Below are 22,557 nucleotides of genomic sequence, written 5' to 3'. Positions count from 1 at the left end.
TTTGGAGACTAAGATGAGATCTATTAAGAATAAATATCGAGTTTTTTAAAAGTAGAAATAGGCATTTAAACATACTTTTTAGAAAGTGAATCATTAGCAAAAACTAGCAAATGAGATACTAATAAATGAAGAAATGCAGACAGAAAATTTTTAGAAGTTTGAATTTAGAATAAGCATTTATAATAATGCAATATGGTAAAGATAATGTAAAGAGTAATGATTTGATATTCCTGTTTTCAATAATAAATTCTACTTCTTATCAATTGCCAGACATTTTATCATTACTAATAATGTTGTCTTTACAAAATAGGGTTTCATGTTTGTATGAGGTCTGTTCACTTGTAAATAAGTCATTATTGATGTGCAAAAGAGTCATGTATTGGTAATCCCAGAGAGTAACAGAGTGGATAGCATGGTAGCAAATGGCAAGTGCTGAGATATAAACCAGTATGAGCCAGTGTTGGATGGTAAGAAAATAAATTCAGGCAGAAGCAAGACCAGATGAAAGAAGACAGAGACAGAAAAGAAGGAAGCAAGAGATCAGGGCCTGAGGAAGTTGGGAAAAGAATGATTAGATCCCCAGTCACTACCCTGGCACCATGCATCACTAGGTATCATACAAGTGAAAATAATAGCAAATGATTAATGTAACATTTATTGTGTGCCAGCTACTCTTATCTCCACAACAATCTTTTAATGTAGGTATTACTATGAATCTTATGAATTCTCATTTACAGATGAAGAAATTGAACTGTAGAGAAAGTAAGTCACTGGCCCAGTTGATCACTAGTAAATAGTAAAGGCTGGATTTAAACTCAGAAAAATGATAGTTATTTTACAGGAATGATTAAATTGCTATAGAAGTACACTGGGTACCTAATACACAGTAACTTGTATAGCTGGCATCCAAACATCCCCATGTTTCTGGGAATCAAGGAATGTTGCCTGGGTATGTGCGTTCATAGCATCTGAGTTGACTTTTTGATGTAGATAATCATATAGTGAAATCGAATATCAATTGTCAGTATCAGGCACCTCTGTATGGTAATATGCTTAGAGGTCTTAGAGATCTTTTTTCTTTCTTTTTTTCCTTTGGTGGTACTGAGTATTGAATCCAGGGGTGCTTTTCCACTGAACTACATCCCAGCTTTTTATTTTATTTTTTTATTTTGGAAAAAATAGTTAGCTAAACTGCCCCATTTGCTGGGATTACAGGTATGCACCACCATGCGCAGCTTAGAAGTCTTGTTGACAACAGTTGCTATTATAAACTGTTATGAATTTTAGGCTCTCAAAAAGTGTGATTGTTTGAAAACTCAGCATTTGTCTGATCATATGATTGAGCAATTTTGGGGCCTGTTTCTCATTATCAGTGCAGTAATAATGGAGGATGTTTTGATAAACCTATGGCCCAGTCACTTCTACATGGTTATGCTTAATAGTAAAGGAAGGGACCAAGAAACAGGGGTTATGATCATTTGGAAACAATTGTCAGGTAGAGCACAGCAGCCTTTGAACCTCCTCCGACTCATGAGTGTCAACTAGAATGGCTCTTTGCAAGAAGATAGAAAAATTGATCCATGTTGGTTTCTCCTGCCTTCCACTGCAGTCATGGCTGCAGATGCAGAGTGACTGGTGTACTTTGAATAGGGAGAGCTTTCCATAATGTTGACCAACATTCTTAGTTGGACATAGCCAAAGGGGAACTTTTGGAACTTTCATCAGTGCATGGTTAGGGATGGGAAAGTGGCCTCAAATGCCCTCTCTGATGTAGGAAATTATTTCTCTAACAAAAAAACATTATGCCAAGGTAGAGTAAGATGTACTGAGTCAATCCCAGCCCCAGTGCAGGTGTCGTCATGGAGAGCTCACTGTCAACACTGCTGTGCAGGCTAACAGCATCTAACAACTGGTCACCCAGCGAGTGGAGGAACAGGGATTGGGACTGTGTTTCAGGCCACCTAACAGAATTTTATTTCTTTATTTTTTTCCTGTGTGTGTGTGTGTGTGTGTGTGTGTATGAGAGAGAGAGAGAGAGAGAGAGAGAGAGAGAGAGAGAGAGAAGAAGAGGAGAGAGAGAAGAAGAGAGAGAGAGAGAGAGAGAGAGAGAGAGAGAGAGAGAGAGAGAGAGAGAGAGAGAGAGAGAGAGAGAAAAGAGAGGGAGATGGTCTTGCTTGCTATGTTGCCCAGGTTGCTCTCCAAGTCCTGGGCTCCAGTGATCCTCCTGCCTCAACTTCAAGTAGCTGGTACTATAGGCCTATTCCAGTGTGTCCACTTGATCATAGTTTATAAAAATAATTTGTTTTTAGAGGCTGAACATTTTTTTATTTCAATTGCATGCACACATTATTGTATATGCTTAAGATATCATAGTAAAGATTGCCTCTTATATTTATTTGGGGCTTTCCAACTGTGGGGCCTTTAAAAATACTAAATATCTGCAGTTACTGGTTTTCAGAGTTTATTTTGAGTTCATATTGCCTTTTTTTTTTTTGGTGTGTGTGTATATGTATGTATGTGTAGATGGATAACAATACCTTTTATTTTAGTTATTTATTTTTACGTGGTGCTGAAGATCAAACCCAGTACCTCACATATGCTAGGCAAGTGCTCTTCCACTAAGCTACAACCCCAGCCCCTCATATTGACTTTTAACTTTAAGGATATCTAGCCAGTATAACAGTATAACAAGCCAGTATAATATTCTTTAATATTAGGTCGTATTGAGTGATGTTTCTGAAATATTGGCATCCCATAGTGTATTTTAGTTAGTGATCCTAGTGAACATAAATAAAATTACAGGTTATAATCTGAAATATTCAGTCAGTTGCTGGGATTCTCCACTCCCCCCAACCCCACAGCTACTTTTATAAAGACAAACATCTGGATAGTTTCACAACTCCAGATGTTTACAAATCTGCTTCTGGGATGTGAAAAAAAATTATTTGGGTGTAGCTTTTTTTTTTCTTTTTATTTTTTTCTTCCAAGTATTTAAGACTTGTGTAGAAATAATTTTTTGAGTATTTTAGATTTTAGACAAAAATGGAAAGGTCTGAAATTTCACATAGAGTGAACCCTAATACAACTACATATTTCTTAACTGTCAGAATTTAGAAAATAGCTATCATGAAATAGAAACAAAATTGTAGGCAAATAAAGAACAACTTACCTAAGGTCTTTGGAATTTATTCATTCAGAATATTTATCAGGCATCTACTACATGACTGGTCGTGTTTCTGGGATATATCAAAAAGAAGATGACTCTTTTGCCCAGAGCTTACATTCTAATAGACAACAAGCAATAAGTAAAATAAATAACATGTGTTAGAAGATGACAAGTGCTATGAGAAAAAAATGAACAGTTCAGCAGGGTAGGGTAGAAGTTGCAGTTATAATAACCAGATGATCAGGGTGGTCCAAGTTAACAAGATGCAATTTGAGCCAAGAGTTGAAGATTTTTCAGATGGTCATGATATGGGGGAGACACATCCCAGCAGAGAATGGCTGGATGGAAGGCCTGAGTGTGCCTGGCCTGTGTGAGGGCATTAGAGAGCCAGCATGACAGGGGGAGAGTGGACAGCAGCAGTAGCGGGTGATCAAGTACAGTGCTAATGAAACCAAGTCCAGATCTTAAAGTGTCTGCAAACCACTGTGAAGACTCGACATTTTATTCTAAGTAAATTGTGGAACCACTGGAGAATATCAAGGACAAGATTTGATTTGGATTTTAAAAGGATCTCTCTGGGCCTTGTTGGACAATACCAACTATAATAGGGATAAGGGAAAGAGCAGGGAGACTCGGTGGAGGGTTTTGCTGTTATCCAGTTAGAGAGATTATGGTAGGTTGGGCCAGAATAGTAGCAATGGAGGTGGTGAGAGATGGACAACATCTGGAAATGTCAAAGGCAGAGCCAACGGGATTTTCTGATGGAAAGGATGTACAGAAAGTGAGAAGAAAGCAGTTTCAGATGCTTCCAAGGATTTTGCCTAAGCCTAGGTGGTGCCATGAGCAAAGTGGAGAAAACTGTAAGGGAAGTGGTTTAGGGAGAAAGTTGGAAGTAAATATAAGGTTCAGATTTAGGAATATTGATTGTGACAAAGCTCTTCATCATACTAGTGGGGATGCAAATAGGCAGTTGTATGAATGACTCTGGAGTTTGGGTGAAAGGTCTGGAGTGAAAGTAAATGTACCTGTCTCAGCATGTAGGAGGCCTGGGACTGGCTGAGATCATCAAGGAAGTGAGCAAGCACAGACGGGGAAAGAACCAAGCATAGCACTCAGGAGCACCAAAACTTCAAAGAGGTTCTAATATGATTTCTTGCTATACTGAAGATAAGGAAAATTTAGAATTTCTTGAGTTTTTCTTATTTAAGCAATAGATATAATTTTAATTTTGAAAAAATATATATATATAACACAAAATTTACCATCTTGACCATTTTTTAAGTGTACAGTACAGTGGCATCACAATTCATTCACACTGTTATGTTATTGCCTTGATCCATCTACAGAGCTCTTCATCTTGCAAAACGGAAATTCTATGCTCCTTAAGCAATAACTCCCCAATACTTCTTCCTCTCAGCTTCTGGCAATATCCGTTCTGCTTTTGTTTTTATGAATTTTACTATTCTAGGTTCTTAATGTACCTGGAATCACACAGTATTTGTCTTTTGAAAACTGGTTTATTTCACTTTGTATAATATCTTTCAGAATCATTTGTGTAGTGGCATATCAGTGTTTTCCTTCCTTCCAAAGGCTAAATAATATCCGTAGTCTGTACAATACCACACTTTATATACTCATTCATCCTCTGCTGGAGTTGGGTTGCATCCATCTGTTGGCTATTGTGAATAATATCATGAACATGGATGTATAAATATAGGGGGTATCTGTTTTTTAAAGTCTTGTAATACATGTAGTAGTTGATTTTCATGTTTTTTTCTTTTTTATATAAGTAATAAACACATTTTATTTATAAAAGATTTAAAGCTGTACATAAAATATTAATAGCTATATAAATAGCAAAACATGACAGTTTTTATTTATTATCTCATTTCACCACCATACCTAATTCCCAAAATTAAGGTTTCATATTACCTTCCATTCTTTTTAATATGTTTATAGGTGAAGCATCCCTAATTTGAAAATCTGAAACTCCTTGGAGGTGTTGACAGGATTTTTAAAAACTTTTTTTTTTAAATATCTTTTGCTTTCTTCAGTTTTGGATTCTGGGGCACTTTGGATTTCATATTTTTGGATTAGGGATATTCAGTTCATAAAGTCTATGCTAATATTCCAAAACCCAGATAACTCCAAAATCTGAAGGATTCTTGGATAAGGCACACTCAATTTACATACATTTGTATACAGCTTTTATTTTTTTTAATGAGATCACATTATACATTGTGTACTATACAATTTTCTTTTATCTAATTTTGTCTTGGAGATCATCCGTATCTGTTACAAATCTTGATAATGCTGAATTGACCTGTGTCCACACAGAACTATTTCTCTGCCCTAGGTACCCACTTACTTGTAAATCACTCCTACTGGTTCTTCTTGATAATGGGGACTCCAAGAGCCCCTGTAGTTAATGTAGTTAATGGGTAGACTATCTGGTTATAATTTGGTTGCAATTTCTTGTGGTGCAACTGGCACCCAAATGAGAACTCTCCCCAAGTCATAAAGAAGCAAACTTGTACTTTTTATTGCTATTAACCAAGATGAAATGATTAATGAAATGATTTTGGTATGAGGCAAACTTTCTTTACCAAGATATGTGTGACCTATCTTAGTGGTCAGTAACTTTTCCCTTAAAAGGCCAGATAGTAAATTGGGGGACAGAAAGAGGTATGCTGACAGCCACATATGGTCTTCTTTTCTTTAAATAACCTTTCAAAAACGTATGTGTTCTCTGTGTCCTGCATGTGTTCCTGTTTCACGAAACTGGTGGATGTTTGGAGACTTGTTTTAAACAATAGTGTGAAGTGAAGTTTCTGACTGTGGCTTTATTATCCCTGGCAAAAGATCTGTGGTCATGAATTTTTAATGAATTTATGGGGAAATGAATGTCTAGTTGATCTCTTATTGCAAGCATCTTGTCACATTCCTGGGAGATAATCTCTATAAATGTGACACTTATAAAACCCATCACACCCAGGAAGCTTGCTCTCCAGAAATTATGGGCCTAGTCTTGAATTTCAAATTAATACTTTTGTAAGACACTTGTCACTTCTAAATAGACTAATTTTTAAACTTGTTTCATATGTTAATATGTAAAGGTGGAGGTCTGTTTGTTTTTTTTTTTTTTTTTTTTAAAGACTTTCAGTTTTGTCATTCAGCACATTAACTTCCCATTCAACACATTAATGGTTTTATTGCTGCTGCTGTTATCACTCTGGCTAAAGCTGCATTCTTGCTTTGGCAAGGTCTCCTTTTATGATTATGCTGCAGTTTCTTGCTCTGGTTTATAGTGGAGCTGTGGCTTTTCTGAGATTCTGCCCCTAAGCCATCCTTCACTAGGCCCCAGCAGGGGGCCTTTAGGATACTTGCTTGATGTTGAGATCACTGTGGAAAAACAACCAAATCCCCCTGAAAGGCTAAGTGGTTGCTTGATATATATCCCTGTGAATTTGAGGTTTTCTAGGAAGGGGACATAAGCTCATACCTTTAAAGATTTGAACTTTTAGTTCTTTCATTTACAAATTTAAAAATATTCTGTCAGTCATCCATAGCTCTTGCTTTTGCTGAAAATAGTTAATCCCGCTGACAGATTTACCATTTTAGCAGAAGGGTCTCTTGTTGAAAGCCCATTTAATTTCTGCACTGCTTCTCTAATAAATTTCTCAGACAATACTTAGAACTGTTAATACTTCCTAAAATCTGTTTCATCAAAATAAATTTTTAAGGGCACACAGAAAATAAAGCAGTCGTGTACTTTTTAGTCAATATTATTTAATAATTTGGACTAAGAAGGATCTTCTTTTAAAATATTTTATTAGTTGTTAATAGATTTTTATTTATTGTTATGTGGTGCTGAGGATCAAACCTGGGGCCTCACACATGCAAGCGCTCCACCACTGAGCCCCAGCCCCAGCTCCCAAGAAGGATCTTGTTGATTCAGTAGATAGTTGATTTTTTTTTAACTTAGCTTTTCTTGATTTGCATGATAAAGTTTTAAAAATCTCTGATATTTATATTTGAATCCTACAAAAATGAAACTCTTTGTTTCTTAACCAAATGGCCTATTTTGTTTCAGTTGTAGTGAACTCCTGGTAGAAATGTTATCTTCTCTTAACCAGAGTTCAGTCTATAGTTAATTTCGCCATGTCAACCACGAGAGAGGGAAATTTAATGTATGTATACAAAGAAGACACTGACCTGGCTTTTTCAAAGGTCTCTGAAATTTAAGATGTACCTTCTTGTATCAGAAACTGAACCGAAGACTGATCTTTTCCCCTCTGTCTGTGTCTTGTAATGTATCTCAGTGTTGTTTTAAAGAACATTTTGGGTTTTGAGTTCTAAATAAACTTGATGGTGTTCTCCACGGAATCTTGCCTTTCCATCCTTGGGAAGCTTGGGTCACTCCCCTGCTGCTCGTGGGCGTTATGTGGAGTCACCGAGTCAGCTAGTGGGTGAGAGGTTGTGTGTATTTGCTTGTTTCTGTCTGAGCCATTCTTCTGGAGTCTTTGGGTCAGCTGTCACGTTGGGGCTTTCCTGCTTTGTTCTTTGAGTACAGGCTGATGACTGGTGACTGACTGGACACTGGTAAGAAACGCTTTTAACAGATTAGAGCTGGGCCCCTCCTGTCCTCGCCTCCACCTACACCAGAGCAGCTGCATTCTAAGCCCTTTCTGCGACTCTGCTAGGAAGGGAGGTCTGTGTGTAGCCGGTTTTCCTGGGTGTGCTAAGAGGGTTTCGAAAGCACATGGAATGAGCTCTTTCCCAGGAAAAGTTCTTTATCAAGGACAGCACTCATGGAAATAGTATTTTGACGATGAATCTTATGACTGCTTGGGTTTTATGGGGTTAGGAGAAATGTGACGAACCAGATAGAATGGTGCTATGCCTTGGTATTTATCTGTCTTTCCTTTTGAACTCACAGGCAGCAGTACCTGTCCAAAGGTCACTCTAGTCCCACCTGGTTCAAGGAGCAGCACAACCACACTGGTCGATCAGAATGTATCTGAAGAGGCTCAGGGAATAAATGGGAAGACACCAGCGAAACGCTCAGCTGCAAGTCCAAAGCCACAAGGTATGCATGTGGGTGGGGGGTTGTAGTTGGGGCCCGTGCTTTGTTCACTGAGAAAGTCTACTTAGAAGAAAGAAGAACATGGAGTTTTTAACCATACAAAGAGAGGAACTGGGTACCTTTATTTTTTTAGCACCTTTTCAGGCAGTGCCAGCATTTGCTCTGCTCCTAAAACAGTGTATAAATTTCTCTGTCATTGTTCTTTGCACAGTGCTGAGATTTCATGTCTTCTTCCTGGCACTGCCTTATGCTCAACCTAGTGCAGGGCTTAATTTACTGTCTGTATAATAAACATGTTTAGAACTACTGTCAGGAAGAACTGGCCTGCTAGATGTCAGAGGATCTGTAAAACAGATCATTCTAAAACAGTGCTTAACATACTTATCAAGAATGTGTTTAGATGATATTAAGAACGGGGCCTGGAGAATACCTCTTGGGAACAGAGAGGAAAAGTAAAATCCCTCCATTTAGATGGAGTAGCCATTTGGGGGAAAATAAAGTGGAAAGCTCTGAATATTTGGTTCAGTGACCTCTTCCTTTTACAGAGAAATTTCCAGTGAACTGAGTATTAACTTTGAGAAACACAAATTACAGTTTTGATGGTAGAGATCAAGGCCTTTTGGACTGCAGTGCAAAAACTGAGCTTTGTGATGGTTTAATGTATAGTTTCTTCTGGATGGATTTTCATTCATAATGCTCAACATTTATTTACCAAAAAAAAACATTTTTAGAATCACTGTGCTTTGGAGAAATCTATTTATATCTTGTTTATTTTGTGTTTACTTTGGTCTCTTTCCTATTCTTCCAAAGAAAAAAAGCATACTAGGGAATGCATTGTAAAAGAACTGATGTTGTTTTTTTAAAGTTGTCTTTGTTAAGGATTTCTGAAAAAACATTTGAAATAGACTCTTAATAGATTATGGTATGTTAGTCTTTTTGTTCTCACTACTGGCTGTGTTCATGGTGGAATGTCAAGCACAGCCAAATAATTGGTGATTTAAAGGAAGAGGCCCCTCCATGAGCTTATGACCTTTTCTTTGGGCCATAGTTCTCCCTATAACAGTGACGTGACTATAAGCACAGACATTCTTTTTACCTTGATTTAAGCTATTTTATTTGTAAAATACAAAATTATACCTTGCTCATTAGAGTTGAAAAGATAAAATATGAGGTAAGACTATAAACTCTAGTTTATGTAACTGGCCAGATCAAAAGCGAGATTTTCATTGCTTAAAAACCTGTTTTGGAAGACACATTACATTACTTCACTGTTTTTCACAGACAGTGTATTTTTTTTTAGTTGATTTTTATTTTAAATAAATGACAGCAGAATGCATTACAATTCTTATTACACATATAGAGCACAATTTTCATATCTCTGTTTGTATATAAAGTATGTTCACTCAAATTCATGTCTTTATGCATGTACTTTGGATAGTGATGTCCATCACATTCCACCCTCATTTCTTTTTTTTTTTTTTAATATTTATTTATTTATTTTAGTTTTCGGCAGATACAACATCTTTGTTTGTATGTGGTGCTGAGGATCGAACCCGGGCCACATGCATACCAGGCTAGCACGCTACCGCTTGAGCCACATCCCCAGCCCCCGCCCTCATTTCTAACCCCATGCCCCCTCCCTTCCCCTCCCACCCCTCTGCCCTAGACAGTGTGTTGCAAGAAATCAAAGAGCGTCCTTCCTGAGGGACACTTCTGCTCTAAGCCCACTTCTTTATGGAGACTATAAACACTTAGCTTTATTCTTGCTGTTTTAAAGTTATACCAAAATCAATATGTTGCTGTTTAGATGCTTATTTACTTCCTGTCTTAAATGTGGATTATACACAATTTTCTACAACTACCAAGGATATTTCCAGATACGGAGTAAATGCTCTTTCTTGATATTTGGCTCTTCCCTAGAACCTCTGGCTAAAATTTTGACCCTAATATTTTATATTCCCCAATGAACTCATCTCCTTGGCTTCTATAACAAAATATTATAAACTGAGTAGCTTATAAACAACAGAAATTATTTCTCACAATTCCAGGGGCTGATAGATTTGGTGTCTGGTGAGGGCCTTTCTTTCTTCCCCTTTTTTCTTTTTTCTTTCCTTGTTTGTTTGTTTCTTAACAGTGCTGGGATGGAACACAGAGCCTCATGCATGCTAGTCAAGGGCTCCACTTGTGAGCTGCATCCCCAGCCCTTTTCCTTATTTTACTTTGGCCTGTTTTCTGATTGACCCGAAACTCACAATAGTGGTAGGGGCAAGGGTTCTCTCTAGGTCTTGTTTTAAAGGGAATGAATCCCATGAATGAGAAGCAGAGTTAATCATGACCTAATCATCTCCCAGAGGCCCTTACCTTCTCATGCCATCATCTTGGGGGGTAAGGATGTCAGCATGAATTTGGGGACACAACATTGAGATCATAGCACCCATGCCTCTTTGTTTTTTGTTATTCATTACCATCTGACCTGCTGTGTGTTTTATTCATCTGTCTTGGGTGTTTCCTGTGTTTTGTGCTCTTGTATTCCCTCCTATAGCATGGGGCAGGTCTACAATAATCTCCTCTGCCAAATTTCTTCCACTTTTTTATAATATACCCTTCCTTTCCCTCCCCTCCCCTTCCTTTCCCTCCCCTCCCCTCCCCTCCCCTCCCCTCCCCTCCCTCCCCTCCCCTCCCCTCCCTCCCCTCCCCTCCCCTCCCTCCCTCTCTCCCCCTCCCTCTCTCTCTCTCTCTCTCTCTTTCTTTCTTTCTTTCTTTCTTTCTAACATTTCTTCCACTTTGCTTCAGCTGTTCTTTATTTAAAACTTTAGATGTATGCCATTCAAAGACCAACATCCCTGAATAAGGCTATATCTTAGAATTCTAAGATGAGCTGCCATATAGATTGGGTACTGTGTAAGACTTACTGGCCAACAATAGTTAATAGCTACCCTTTACTGGAGAGGCGCTAATTCTGATTTCTTTAGGCTCTTAACATTAGAGTGACTGAGGCAAAAAAGGGATGGAGTGCTAATGAAGACTTCCTGCATGGAGTAAGGGAGTAGATTACTGAGACTTTTATTTAATCCTGCTATGTCTTTAATCCCTTAAAAATTGTGAATGGTGAGGATACTGAGGCTAAAGAGTTATTGTGTGACTTTAACTGAATTGATGACTCTTGTTCTATATCAGTAATTTTTACCCAGAGGCATTTTTGACACACTTACCACCACTTCCATGGGACATTGCTTATGTCTGGGGACAATTTTTTATTTGACATTACTTGTAAGAGTTGCTACTGGCATCTAGCCAGGAAAGGGTAGGGATGATGCTCAATATCCTACAGTACACAGGACAGCCCCTCACCACAAAATGTCATCTAAACTGAAACATAATTAATGCTGAGTTTGAGAAACACTGATGTACATCCTAAAAGAGCACATCATTATATCTTGGGTGTTTTTTGATTTCCTTATGTGAAATGCTAATGAGATTATAGCTACAGTTTATTTTGGTAGTTTTCAGAGGAGAGAGATTACTATTGTATGCATATATATTAGTGGTGGTTATTGTGTATCATGCATTTGGAACCAGGTTTATGTTTGTGTTGATTGGAGAATCATGTATAAGTTTTTAAAAGGTAAAAGAGGTAAATTTTAGATTTGATAAAGTTGCATTTGGATCTAAATGGCAGTGTGTAGATTTTTAAAGGATTTCTTCAATATTAGAGCTTGTTTTGATTCCACTTCAGAAAATACCCTAAGGCTTAGAAACCATGGCTGATTCTCTTTTATACCAGTCCCGCTAGTCTAACACATTACTGAGCGACCTCCAACATAGTCTTTCTTCTTGTTCACCACTTTTATTATTGACCTATTTCTGGCCATACTAGAGTAACTCAAAATAGCTTCTTTTAAAGCAAATAGTACTTTTTCTCTCAAGAGCTTTGGTCCACAACATTCTCCATAGTTCATGATTTTTTTTTTTTTTTTTTTGGTAAAACTCAATTTTTGTCACACAATGCCTCAGTCTTTAAATCTAAATATTTTTAAAGTTTCATGAATTTGGAAAAGCCACATTATTATTTGAATAATTTATGAAATTATATGGAATACTCAAACTAATTTATTTGCCTGTAATGTAAAACAGTCCATTCATGTGTAATAATCTATCGTTAACAAGTGTATGTTTATAATGCATTTATAAGTAGCCAACTATTATTTTTTATTTTTATTGACAGTAATTGAAATCTCCTAATGCTCTTCAATCTGGTAATTAGTTTCTCTTCATTCTTCTTGATCACTGTGCATACTTGGAAATTTTTTAATAATTAGATTTTTTTCTTTTTTATTTGTGTATAAATGTGGCTATAATGGTTCATTTTACTAACACTCAGATATCTCACTTAGCATGTGCAAAACTGATCTACCAATCTTCTCTCCAAAAATTACTCAACTCACTGTTTCAGTTGATGACTGTGCCTCCCTCAGGTGTTCAGGCCAAAGGTCTCAGACTCATCCTTGACTCCTCCCTGTTTTTCTCATACCTCACAAGCAGAAAATGTACTTATAAACTACGTCTAGAATCCAACCAAATCTTATCAGCTCCTAAGCACCCTTATCCCATGCCTGGATTTCTATAATAACCCCTGACTTGTTCTTTTCTATATTCTCAGCACAGCAACCAGAGTGGTGCTGTTGAAATGTAGGTCACAATGCTACATCTCTGCCCAGAACTCTGCAGTGACTTCTCATTTCTTGCAAAGTTAAAATCACTTCCAGGGTCCATAAAATTTGACAAAATCAGGCCCCCCCTGACCTCAACACCTACTCTGCTCACTCAATCATTTTGCTGCACTTATGTTGGGCTCCAGACTTTAGTAGTCTCTAGCTTTTTATCCCTCTGCTGGGATGCTCTTCCCTGAGAAACTGGTTCAACTTCTTGAAATCTTTCAAATTGTTGCTTCCCACAGAAGCCCACTTTGGACATCCTGTTTAGTGCTGAAATCTGCCCTCCCTACATTCCCTGTGATCTTGCTCTTTTAGCTCCTCCCCTGTTCTGTCTTATCACTTCCTACTACTGATACATGATTTTCTTGCTGTTTTTTTTTTTAATTGTTTTTCATTCGGCTCACTAATTGGCTGAAATGCCTGGAACTTCATAGTCATTCATTAAGTATTTGTTGAATCAATGAAAAGGTAAAAATTTTACAACCCTGTTTATGTGTACAAGAATTCCTATAAGAGATATTTAAATGAAAAGGCTGAATTCTTAGTGGTTTTATCAATTTCTTCTCTCACTGAAAACATATGAGAGTTCATAGTGCTCCATACCCTCACTTACCCTTGGTATTGTGAGATTTAAATTTTTTGGTAAATCTGATGGTAACAAATTATCATATGGTGGGTTTAATTTGCAGTTCCTGGATTATTAGTGCAGGTAAACACTATTTTTTCCTCTTTATATTCTTGGGCTACAGGTTCTTTTAGTTAATAGTCTATTGCAGTTCTTTATTCTGGTTGTTATTCCATCTCAGTCATATATAATACAAAAGTCTTCTGGGTTGAAAAACTCCAGGTTCTCACAGAGCATCTTGGAAGCAACAAGAGGGTGGGACACTTATGTGGGTGCAGGGGAAGACTAAGGGCAGTACTAAGTTTTGAAGCTTTGTATCCTACAACAAAATTCCTTGTAGATTTTAGATCTCATATTTATTAATGTTGTGCAGTTACAAAATGCTTTCTTAAGTGGGGTGGTTCTAGGTAATGTCCAAAAAATCCTTTACTAAGTATTTTATTCATCAAAGTAGCTATATGTTACTTTTTGAATCTTTGATAAGAGCGGTAAGATAAATTGGTTTTGGTATATATTGATTTTCCTTAGGAGTTGAATATTAACATATAATCAGACGGGTCAGAAGACCTAGGCTGATCTCATTCAGATATCATAAAGAAACCCAGTCCAAGAAGTCATTGATGGTTCAAAAATATTACAAAACATTATGACAAACGTTAATTGAGAAAGATGAGTGAAGATTTTTGAGGTACGGTGGGAGGACAAGGGAAATTAGGGGTGGAATACTCAGGGTGGGCTTCTCAAAAGGAGTTGATGCCTGAGGTGAGCTTTGTTGAAAGTATGGGAGTTTGCCAAGTGGAGCGGAAAGATTGCAAGAGACTTCCCAGGTGTTGGGACAACCTGAAGGCCCGAGGAAAACATTGCAAGCTTACGATTCAGAATAAAACGGCTGTATGGGGATGGGTTGGGAGAGGTCAGGTAGGTACTAAGAAAAAGCCCAGGAAATTTACTTCAAAAGAAGACAACCTGCTGTGATGTCTTTATTTACAAGTAGACATAACAAAATTCTTGCTAACATAATTCTGACATTGTTCACATCCTTACCAGGATGTGCTCCTGTGTTTGTTTGATTCAGTGAAAAGTGTTGTAGTACACATTCTGGATTCAGAACATCCTTTACCTGAGAATTTTAATTTATTTTATTATAATAATTATTTTTTTTTTGTACAAAAACAAGTAGGGAGTTGTGATTGGAGTTGCATGCTAAACTACTGTTAGTGGGAATGATTTTGCCTGTTTTAGATGTTACATTACTGTCCTGATATCTCTAGAACTAATACCTGAAATAAATGAATGAATGAATGAAATAGTAAGAGGAAGAGGAATTGAAACATTAAGCATTTCCATTCTCATTGTCTCAAATACCAGTAGGAATTAATAATAAACTCTGGCCTTAAAATCTTGCCTACAATTTATGATCTTTTTTCCCTATTGTACAATTGGGGGGGGTCTTTTATAATATTCTTTGTCTATTTATAAAATCTTTCTTTTTTGGGGGGAGGGGGAGTGGGTACTGGAGATTGAACTCAGGGACATTCGACTACTAAGCCACATCCCCACCTCTATTTTGCATTTTATTTAGAGACAGGGTCTCACTGAGTTGCTTAGTGCCTCACTTTTGCTGAGGCTGGCTTTGAACTAGCAATCCTCCTGTCTCAGCCTCCCGAGTCACTGGGATTATAGGCATGCACCACCGAACCTGGCTAAAATCATGATTTCTTTAGCTTCAGATTTTAGGTTTCTTTTTAGTTTTATAATAGATTACTAACAATCTGGATTGTATTAATATGTAAGAAAGGAAGATTTATTCTTTCTGGTTCATGACCCTCTAAGAGTAGAGGAAGAAAAATTTCTCCTCTTTGCTTTTAGGGTCTATGGTTAGACCTGAGAATTAAACTGAAACAAGACAGATTATATAATATAAATATGTATAATAAATACGTACTTATTTATATAATAAAATTTATTTATATAACAAATATATAAATTTATATGTGTGTTTATATACACACAATGTACATATATACAATGCACATATAGTTTTTACATGTACATGGAGTCTCCATAAGAAAAATGGAGGCCTAAAGAAGCTGAATTCTTATATACCAAATTGGATAAAGAATAATAAATTATGAAAATAAGACCAAGGGACTTTTCCTTAGTTATGGAGGGAAAACTAGAAAGTAGGAGTTACTGTAACAGGTTATGTGTGTACAGTTTTCTTAGCCTTAACTCCTCATCAGTGGTGAAACGAAGGTTACTTTCCTTCTGGTGTAGGGAAGACAGCTTCTAGAGGGCCTCCCCCACCCCTTCTGGTTTAAGGAAGAAAAAGAGGCAACATGTCCTTCTCACACTTGCTGTTTTTCTATAGTCTTGCTCAAAATAATCCTTATTCCAAAGTAGTATATTCGAGGGCATGCTCTGTCACATTTCATATGCTATCAGGTACTCACAATATGAGACAGTTATTAATGTATTGATTTTAAAATAATAGCAAATATTCTATTTTGCACTCAGGGCAGACATTGCTAATCATCATCATCATCATCATCATCATCATCATTTTTAAGCCTGGAGTCTCAAATTCTCAAGTAAATAGCAATTGATTAGAGTTGTCATCTTTTTATAAAAGTTATTGAGACTGATAACAAAAGTTGATCATGAAAAATTCACCTTCTAGGCACAAACTATGAGTGTGTGTTAACATGAATTCATGGGAATTGAACCCAGGGGTACTCTACCATTGAGCTGCATCCTTAGCCCTTTTTATTTTGAGGCAGGGTCTTGCTAAATTGCCCAGGCTGGCCTTGAACTTACAGTCCTCCTGAATAGCTAGGATTTCACCTGACTGCTGACCCTTTCATTTTTATTGTTTATTTTGAATTAAATGTGGGCACTGGGAATATGTGAGAGATAAGAGGGCCTTAGTGCAGTAACTGTGGAAGGAAAAGGAGGAGCCTTAGTCAGCTAGTATAGAGATAACAATCAGCTGGACTTTGTAATGATTTTATAAAGAGAAGTAATGTTAGAGGGAAGGTGGACTTGTACATCTGTGAGGGCAAGGAACATATGCACAGTGCCCAGAACACTATTTAGTCTGTGGGTATAATGGTCAATATGCATTTGATGAATGATTCTGAGACAAATGATGAATGATGTTAAATATTTATAAAAATGGAGAATATAGGTGGAGGGGAAGCTCTTTTGTAAGAAGTAATAAATTGAGTTTTAGATATAATGAACTGGATTTGCTGATGGAGCACCTAGGAGATGCCCAGAAAGCACTTGGAAATGCTGACCCCACCATGTAAAAGATCAGAAATAGGAATTGGTGAGGGAATGGAGATTCATTGAGAAATGCAAGTGTATCTTAGAGGCAGTCACTAAAAGCATTGATAACAACCTAAAGTTTACAGGGGGTGGATATTTTTAAATCCCTAGAGAACAGCGAGGCAACAGAAAAGAAAGAAATTGAATCCTTGGAGATAAAGAAGATCACTATAGCTCCTTTGGTTTCCCAGAAGTGAGAAACATGAAGAGAAACTTAGTTTCAATAATTTGAGGCATCAATTCCTTCCCTCCTTGGTCCTGCTATTGTTACTTTCTTTTGATACAAAGCATTAAATTGAAACACAAGTTCTTGGTTTTTAATTTAGAATCAAATTTTTAGCATCAAAAATACATAGCATACAAGATGTATTTCCCTTTGAAATCTGCAGCAGATGTTCCTTGATTATTGCTTAACTTTGAGAGAAAAAGAATTAGTTTCACTCGTTGGTTAGGTCTTTTGAGCAAAGTATTCATTGTGTTTTATTATAGACCAGTAATGACAAGCAAAAGGACAGTTTCCCTCTAAGACGATGTTTCTGACACTTTGGCCATTTGTAAACTATTTTGAGATATTTATCATATCTACTATATGTGTTCCTTTATTTAAAATGTGTATATTACTGATTTATTGTGCCTTTGGGTTATCTCTCTTACTGAATTAGATGCTTCCTCTATGTTTCTAAAATGCAGTATATCCAGCACCCACCTTTATCAACATGGTTAAACTGTTTTCCCCACTAGTATATGAGCTCCTGGATGACACATTGATTAGTGCCTATACGTGTTTCACATATTTACTAAACACAGTATACAACTAGTTACAGTAAATATAATTGTGATCATGTATTTGCTTTAGCAGCAAACACTAAATTTTTTGGTTACTTGTTACTATTGTATGTGTCACTAATGTGTCACTAGTTATCTAATGGTTGCATAAAACTTATAAGCACTTTGAAGAAAAGGTACACAGTACTATGAAACAGTTTAAGAGATGGGTGTAGGGCAGGGGGTGTATCTCAGTGATAGAGCACGTGCTTTATATGAAGGAGGCCCTGGCTTCCAACCCCAGTATGGGTGGGTGAGGTGCATAATTAGTTTGCTAAGGTCAGTAGAGTCATCTCTGAAAAGCTAGCTAAGCCTTTATATTTCAGTTTTTCAAGTATCTAACAGTGTCTCCCACATGATAAGGAATGTTCAGTGAGTCAACTGTAAATGGATGATTTCTTTTATAACAATTGTAGCACAAAGAATTATAAAGAACATATTCACTTCCTTTCAATATTCTAGTTAGAAATATTGAAATTATTCCTAAAGTTTGAAGGTGTGTTTTGCTGTGTGTATGTATGGGGATGGTGTCCTGTTTTACTACTTTGTATTTTTTTTCTGTGTGAGAATTTTTTTCCTTAAAATTAACACATCACACTTATTATGTAAACCCCTTCTTTTCCAATGGATACTACACTAACCATTTCCCCTGACTGTATCTTAGACAATATTATTTTCATTTCAAAAGAAGAAGAAGGAGAAGAAGCATGCTCTTTCATTCAGGGATTTTCATTCTTATGTTAAAAGATAATAAAATGAATTAACTGCTCCACCTGTAGCTCATTGTGATATATTTTTTCCTTTCCTGTAATAAATTGATAACTGGCACAGGAGTGATGAAATCTAGGCCAGTGTGCATCCAGCAACTGTCAGCTAGCTGAGTTCATAAGAGATGAGATAACTGAAAGCCAGGGCAGCCAGCTGGGCAAAGTGGGGCATGTAATTAGATGGCGACATGATTCCTTACCCTTGTTCCAAAAGATGGAATGGTTTAAGAAAGAAATAGGAGATAATTCTATTTGATCTGTTACAATCAGTCATAGAAAAATACATGTTATAAACTTTTACCCTCAGTGTTAATCTTAAAGAAAAATTATATTGGTTTTCCATAAGTGAAGGAATACCTGTACTGATTATATACCGATTATATATCCAGAGTCTGCTAAGGAATGTCTGTAGATTTTAGTATCTCAGGAACCAATCTTTTCCTGTTCTGTGAATTGAATGAAGAACTTACTAGTAAACATGATTTGTAGTATATCGATGCAAGCCTACTCTACAGTGTGGCAAACAGTAGTAAAAGTACTTCTATGTCCCTCCATCCCCTTTTGCTGGGTTTACAAGGAAGAGCAGTACTGATGATGGGAATCCTAGAGTCTAGGTACCAGCCATCAAATTAGATTAGCCTTATTACCCCAAGCCAATCACTTCTGTAAGTGTTCGTAAACATGACAGGTGAATAACAGTACCTATCTCTGACTCTGGTCTATAAGGTGTAAAATTCTATCTAAGATCAAATGAGGTAAAGTGCTTTCATAAATGGGAAATGCTGTGTGAATGAAATCTTGTATTGCTGGTATTTGTTGTTGTTCTGTTGAGTTTTGTGTTGTTTAACTCAGTAGCTCTGGATTCTGGTATAGTTATTATCACTCAATTAGAAAATCTGTATTGTAGCCAATAGTTTATCTCTAGGATTTAGTTTCAAACTTAGCACCTTCTTTTCTCTGTTTAAATGAATAACTGCTATGTTGTCTCTGGGATGCTGTAGTCCTGCATATATTTCTAGATTGTTTATCAATGCTGTATTTAAGATGAATTAATAGTAAACGAACTATCTAAATTTGGAAATAGGATTTCCATGGGACATGAAGCAAATGTCCAAGACAAAGGTCACTTGGTTAAGATTCAGTTCAGATTGCAAAGACCCCTTACAAACAGTATGATAATGCTAAAGATTTTTGTACTCAGGGTACCAGACTCTTTATTGTTAAAGAACAATGTATTGGTGGAATATTGAATTCTGTTCTTTTTCTACAGTGCCTCCAAAGCCATTACATCTGCAGAATTCGCCTTCGTCCAATATACACCAAACCCCCAGGCATAAAGCTTTACCTAGTGCAAGACCAAGGATGGAGGAAATTAAACCTGCCTCTGCTTCTTGTGTCTCAAAAGAAAAACCCAGTAAGGTTTCAGATCTCATCAGTCGCTTTGAAGGAGGCAGGTAAGAGTTAACAATGGGCGAAGGCAGAGGGAAGAAATCAATCTTTGAAAAGATAATAAAGCCATAGGTTTTCTGAATTAAAATAGTATGTAATTCCATTAGCTTTGGTAGGCCTTTAGCACGTGCATTTTTAAAATAACTTAGTCTTGCCCTAGAGTGAATTGTCATTTTCTGTACATTCCCTCCATACAGCACCCTAGGCCACCAGGGATAAAATCATTTGCTTTGTGTAGATGTGCTCGCTCTCGTTTCCTGTGTATCTGTGCATGTCTCTCTCTGTCACTCCTTGTTGACTGTTTTGTGGATTACCAGCCATCTGGTTATGAAAGGACACAAAGTTGTCTCTGCTTTTCTCACTTTGTGTGTTTGGGAGTGTGACTCCTGGGGGCTTCTCATCCATGGCTCTCTCTTTTTTCTGACCCATTTTATTTAATGTGAGTCTTCTGTATTCATTCAGTCCCTATTTTCCTGCACACCATAACCATCTTGTGGTAGATTTTTCAAAGAGATATTATTCCTTAAAACAGAACTCATGCTAAATTTTAGTTTGGTACTTACAGATAGAATTTATATTCTTTTTAATGTCTGGGGGTAAGGCAGGTGAAATACTATATATTTCTCACTTAAAAAAACCCATATAAGTTGCTTTTCTATATATAAGACCCTCAACTTTTTTTCTTTAAAGAATTTTTTTTTTTTTGCTAGAACTCTCATCACTGACTTAAATAGAATTGTATTTAAAATGTTTATCAGAAGGGTAAGAGAATATCTGTGTGTGCTTGTGTGTGTGCATACACACACACACACACACACACACATACACATATATACACATATCTTTGCTTTCGTCCTAGAAGCTGTTTTCATTCATTTCTGTGCAATATTTGGGAATGGTTTCCCATTATGTGATCATTTTATTTATGGGATTTCTTGTTATTTATGTAGTGAAATTAGAGGTTGGAAATACTTGCAGAATATCCTGAAAGTTGTGGCCAAGCACAAAACTGCAATGTCCCTCATTTAAAATGGGACCATGTTAGCTACACATTCTGGAAAAGAGTAACTTAGAAGCCTGTTTTCATTCCTAATCAATTGTGCGAACTTTGGTCATAAATCTTTAAACTTTCTCTCCCCCTCAAAGTAGGATTTATAATTCCTTTGCTATCTTAAATGATAACAGTCTTTACAAGAATGGTTTAATTTAATTAAAAAGATTTTTTCCCCTGCTTCTCAGGGTAAATTGCTTCAATAATAATAGAAAAGTGATCCCTCCTGTTTGCAGGTTTTAGCAGCTATGCTCAGATACTTCCTAATGGAAGGAGGGCTAGGGCCCAGATCCTGTCATTATAGCATGCCAGAGCCCACATCCCTGGTTTTCAGGGATAGCTTTATGAAGACCTGAAGGCAGAGGGTCAGTATTCCAAAGACTGAGGCCTCTCATCCTCACCATTTTGGTAACCCACCCCTTGCATTGCTTTTGGATTCTTCTCTACACATGAAATATGCAGAGTTTTTCTGCTTAATAATATCAGTTTTCTTTTACTCTTTCAAGCTATACCAATTCAAAGTCAATCAAAGTCAATTCTTAATGCAAAGCTTGAAAGTTTGATCTCAATAAAGAGGTGCGATATTTTATGACATTTTAAGCAAGTGTGTTCTGAGTGCAAATAGGGTGTAACATGTTTGGGCAACTATCATGTGGCAAAGTCCTGCCAATGCAAACAGATAATGATATGTTTGCCATGAGGCATTACCAGCACAAACTGGCTGTTTTTTACTCAAGTTTTTTTTTTTTTTTTCCTCTGATGATACCAAGAGTCCTCAAAAGAACAACATAGAGGAGGAAGAGTTTATTGGAGGCTCATAGTTTCAGAGTTCTCATTCCATAGATGGCTAATTCTGTTGCTCTGGGCCTGAGATGAGGCAGAACATCATAGCAGACAAGTGTTGCAGAGGAAAGCAGCTCAGGACATGGCTATCAGGAAGCCGAGAGAAAGAGTTCTCTCACCAAGGACAAATATATATCCCAAAGGCATACCCCAATGATGTACCTCCTCCAGCCACACCCTGCCTGCCTTCAGTTACCATACAGTTAATCCCTATCGGCGGATTAATAAATGCACTGATTAGGTTAAACTCTCATAAGCCAATCATTTTACCTTTAAACTTTCTTGCATTGTCTCATGCATGAGCTTTTGCGAGACACCTAATATCTAAACCATAACAGTGGCCCTGGGTCTACAGCTCTTTAGTGGGAACTTTGTATTTATATTTTGTTAAGCGATGTCTATATACCTACAGGGTGGTTTTCACTTTTAATCCCAGTTATCACAGCCCAAACTAGCATTTTGTGGGATAAAGGAACATCACTCAACTGAGTTACTGCAGGAAATTGATTGACAGTAAGAACCAGCATATGCTAGGGTAGAGTCTGGTCAGGATGGTCTAGAGCACCTTATCATATTGCTGTTAAGACCTCACCTGTCATAGTTTTATTGGAAGAGTGATTTGGAACAAGTAGATTTTATTTATTTTGTGTGTGGTTTCCTTTCCTCTATCTCTATCAAAGTAAGAGAGAATATTCTTTTT

The 22,557-nt window shown here is 36.9% G+C and overlaps 1 protein-coding gene across 1 annotated transcript in view; it reads left to right on the top strand.

Annotated features, from left to right (window-relative positions):
• The window catches only part of Fgd4 (FYVE, RhoGEF and PH domain containing 4), a 199,890-nt gene that overhangs the window by 121,659 nt on the left and 55,674 nt on the right, over positions 1 to 22,557 (top strand). Inside the window, exons 2-3 of the mRNA XM_026412320.2 lie at positions 8,106 to 8,255; positions 19,785 to 19,968. Of these exons, the coding sequence (XP_026268105.2) occupies positions 8,106 to 8,255; positions 19,785 to 19,968 (334 nt within the window). The remainder of the gene's footprint in view (positions 1 to 8,105; positions 8,256 to 19,784; positions 19,969 to 22,557) is intronic.

This window comes from Urocitellus parryii, chromosome 5, assembly GCF_045843805.1.
Source record: "Urocitellus parryii isolate mUroPar1 chromosome 5, mUroPar1.hap1, whole genome shotgun sequence".
NCBI lineage: Eukaryota > Metazoa > Chordata > Mammalia > Rodentia > Sciuridae > Urocitellus > Urocitellus parryii.
Note: the sequence above shows the minus strand (reverse complement) of the source record. Positions and strands in the feature narration are given on the sequence as shown.